The sequence below is a fragment of the Athene noctua genome, chromosome 9, assembly GCF_965140245.1.
Source record: "Athene noctua chromosome 9, bAthNoc1.hap1.1, whole genome shotgun sequence".
Taxonomy (NCBI): Eukaryota; Metazoa; Chordata; class Aves; order Strigiformes; family Strigidae; genus Athene; species Athene noctua.
Window position 1 is genome coordinate 22,626,904 of NC_134045.1, and position 3,832 is coordinate 22,630,735.

Here is a 3,832-nt window from a genome sequence, read left to right on the forward strand (position 1 = left end):
GTTTCCAAACAAATAGTAACCTAACACCTGGGGAAAACCCCATATATTACCCGAGAGCGATCAGCTAGCTACCAAAGCAAAAAAAACCCCTTTTCTTCACAGCCCAATCCAGCTTCTGCAGAAAGCATGAAATGAGTGAAAACGCAAAGCAGCCTCTGCTCTAATAACAACCAGGTTTTCCATGCATGTCGAGTCAGAGCTTTTGGTTTCGCTTTCTCACTATAGCTCTTGTGCTCCACCCTTCTCGGTTTGTTTTTTCCTTTTTTTTTTTTTTTTTCAGCTTTTGCAATCTAACATCGGCAGGCAAAAGGCAGCTGACAGAAAAGGCATTCCCCTGAAGATGAGCTGAGGAAAAATCCTCAAACCCCATCTGTGCTCAGGGAAGGACAGACAGCCACACCACTTGCTTTAGCCTAAAACCTTCCCCCCCAGACATGGGATAATCACGGGTGGTTGAACTGATTTTCCAGGTAAGCCTTTTATTTTAAACCCTGAATCTCGGTAGCTCGGTGCTCTCTAACCAGGAAGTTAAATGTTTGAAAGCAAAACTGGTCAGAAAATGGTGTAACAGCAGAAGGGGGAATGCTCAGCTGCTTGGTGCAAGAGATAGGTTGGTTTATTTACTCAGTTATCAGCCTCCAGCAGATTGGGCATTTGTGCCCCCTCACTTATTTCATAGGGATACCACAGTGTCCTGGTTTCGACTGGGATAGAGTTAACTTTTCTTGAGCTGTCAGGGGGCACAGCTGGAGTGCCAGGCCCAGACTGGCCAGTGCCGTATTCCGTATCAGGTGTCAGTATGGTCAGCGTGTAAAGGAGGTGGTTCTCACATGCTTCCAGCAGCAGGATCTGCGTCCTGTCGGGATCACTGCGGGGAGCAGGCTGGCTAGTTGTTGGCAGGAGGTAAGCAACTGCATTGTGCATTACCTGGTTGTACTTTCTATTAGTGTTATTGGATTGTTTTATTAAAATCACTGAAATGTTTTTTGTCTCAAGCTACGAGTCTCCTTTTCTCGCTCCAGTTTTCTCCCTTACTCCCTGGGCGGGGGGAGGGTGTGGGACTGGCTGCACAGTGTTTGGCTGCCGGTTGAGTTCAAACCATGACACACAGCTGAAAGGGGCTTATAAACATCTTCAAGAGATGGACAGACAGAGAGGAAAAACCCCACAGCATTTTGCCTTTAAGTAAACGTTAATATACGTGTTTTGCCTCTGAAAGAGAAAGTGAAAGTGAAAGAAAGGGAGAAGGAAAAGGAAAAACAGTTCGTTGCTGGTGATGCTGGTTAAAACTTCAGAGGGCAAGAACTAAGTTTCTGCCAAGTTTTCAAGAATCAATCAAGTTGTAGTTCTGGGGTTTTGAGGAAAAGCTTGGGAATGCGCCAAAAGCTGAACAACACTTATCCCCTGAAAAATCATCTGATGCTCTTCACCCAGTGGTGGATCATTCAGTCTGCTTGCTGGATATCAGAGATGTGGCAGGGGCCACAATGCGATAGTTACAGATTTCTGAATGCTTCTTCCCTAAAGGTTAGGAAACGTGGGTAGCCAAACTGGGGCACCCTCTGCTTCAGGACATTGTGCCAAATGGAAATTTTTCATTTTCATTGCCTTGTTTATATATTGAATGTATCGTTCCAAAATTGCCATAGAATTTGGGGTATGCCATTTCTAATCAGATTGAGAATTTAATCCTGTTGGAACAGTTGGACTTTTTCTTACGATTTTCCCTTAAGAATTGTTATACAGGAACTTGAGAACATTTTGGGACCTCTCGCGTCAGTAATCTGAACAACATTGCTCCATACTCAGAGGTGCCTGAAATTTAGCGCTGCCTGGGGAGGAGTAACAAAAGTATTTGGCTACATCAAAATCCCTTTCTCGTTCCCTTCGGAGGGCTGGGAGGGCTCCTGCTGCTTTCCACCCCCGTGCTTGTGAAACAGCCTCCTGCTGAGCCCTTGTGCTGTGCTGGGCAGGGCGATGCCTGGTCCTTCACCCCCGGGCAGCCACCCGCCACTGGGGAGATTATGAATTGAAGGCGCAAGTGCTTCCCAAAAAAGTGAGGTCAGAAACTGTGAGGCCCCCCTGAAATTTGTAGTTTTGGCCCAAACATTGGTGTCATCCTGCTGCTGGGTAGTTAAACTGTGCTGCAGGGAGGCGGCTCACAGCAGATGCAGCAAAAAACCTCCCCTGGCCTTTTCTGCCCCCAAAATTCCCTTCTGCACTCCAGGACGTGTCTGCTACCGCCAGCACAGAGAGCAGGAGCAGGTGAGACCAGCTCGTGCCAGGCTGCCTAACTAATGAAGGAAATACCACGGCAGGGCAGATTTATTTCAGATTTGGTTGCAGAGGAGGCTCTGGATTGCTCTGCAAGAGTGGCAGCTTTTGTTTCCTGCTTCTGCTTTGCTGAGTCAAACCACGAGCAAAGCAGTTCAGATCTGGAGAGTCTCGGTTCCTATAATGTCTAGCGGGGAAACAGTGCTGCTACTGTTTTTTGTTCCTTCCTAGGGAGATTTGTAGCTTTGCTGGGCAGGAGCTCTCTACTGCAATGTGCTTAGCACAGCTGGAGCCTCTCGTCACAGCTGTAAAAGAAACAATTAAAAATAACATTTGTGCTCATCAGCAGTGTCCCATTGGCTTCCCTTGGCGCTAATACTCACACTCACTGCCTTTGATGGGGCCATTAGTCAAATCCCCCTCTCTGCTGGCCAGGCTGCCCATACTGATGAGGACCCCATTATAACGGAAGATCCTTCTGTCACTTCTGACACAACCTATTCTTTCTTTCCACCCCCCCGAGGCAGCATGGACATCAAGGAGTATTTCACCAGAATTTCTTACCAGGGCTCCTACGATAAGCCGGATCTGGCTACCTTGACAGATGTATTCCAGCACCACATCCGAGCAGTCCCTTTTGAAAACCTCAGCATCCACTGTGGAGAGAGCATTGAGCTGGACCTAGAAGCGACTTACAACAAGATAGTGAGGAAGAAACGTGGGGGCTGGTGCATGGAAAACAACCACCTTTTATCGTGGGTCCTGAAAACCCTCGGTTACGACATCACCCTTCTGGGATCAAAAGTTTATGACCTGGAGTACAAGGCGTATGCAGATGAAATCAATCATCTGCTGCTAAAAGTGGTGCTTGATGGCAAATCCTACATCGTTGATGGTGGGTTTGGCAGAGACCGCCAGATGTGGCAGCCAATGGAGCTGATTTCAGGGAGAGACCAGCCGCAGACTCCTGGGGTCTTTCGCTTCCTGGAGGAGAGCGGGGTCTGGTACCTGGAGAAGGTGAAAAGGAAGCAGTGGCTTCCCAACCAAAGTGCCTCCACTGCCCATAACGTGGAGAAAGAAGTTTGCCGTCGGGTTTATCTCTTTACCCTTCAGCCACGAGACATCGAAGAGTTCAGAGCCCAAAACACCCACTTGCAGACAGCACCAGACTCGCTGTTTGTGACAAAGTCTATCTGCAGCCTGCAGACCACCGACGGTGTCCGGGCTCTGGTGGGCTGGAAACTCACCGAGATGAAGTACAATTATAAGGATAATATGGATCTGGTGGAAATCAGAATCCTTGCAGACGAAGAAATGGAGAAAACACTGAGAGAGAAATTCAATATAACACTAGACAAGAAATTCGTACCTGTCAATAAAAGCAGGTTGTCACCATTTTAACTCACTCCCTGAATTATAATTCAATCCAGTGCCATTGCATGCAATCCTTCCTCTATTTCTGACAAACATCTTAACATTAGGCTTTCATTTCCATCCACACCTGTGTAAGGCAGAACTTATTAGCATGAATCGACAAAATAAACTGATTTTAACAACT

At 47.3% G+C, this 3,832-nt stretch overlaps 1 protein-coding gene across 2 annotated transcripts; it reads left to right on the forward strand.

The window, feature by feature from the left end:
* Window positions 1–343: 343 nt before the first annotated feature.
* LOC141963819 (arylamine N-acetyltransferase, pineal gland isozyme NAT-3-like) lies at window positions 344–3,832 on the forward strand. 2 transcript variants are annotated; one of them, XM_074913482.1, is made up of 2 exons: window positions 344–470; window positions 2,802–3,832. In XM_074913482.1, the coding sequence occupies exon 2, from the start codon at window positions 2,803–2,805 to the stop codon at window positions 3,673–3,675; it is 873 nt and encodes a 290-aa protein (XP_074769583.1). In that variant the 5' UTR covers window positions 344–470; window position 2,802; the 3' UTR covers window positions 3,676–3,832. The 2 variants fall into 2 exon arrangements, with proteins under 2 accessions (XP_074769583.1, XP_074769582.1); XM_074913481.1 differs by lacking the exon at window positions 344–470 and adding an exon at window positions 642–903.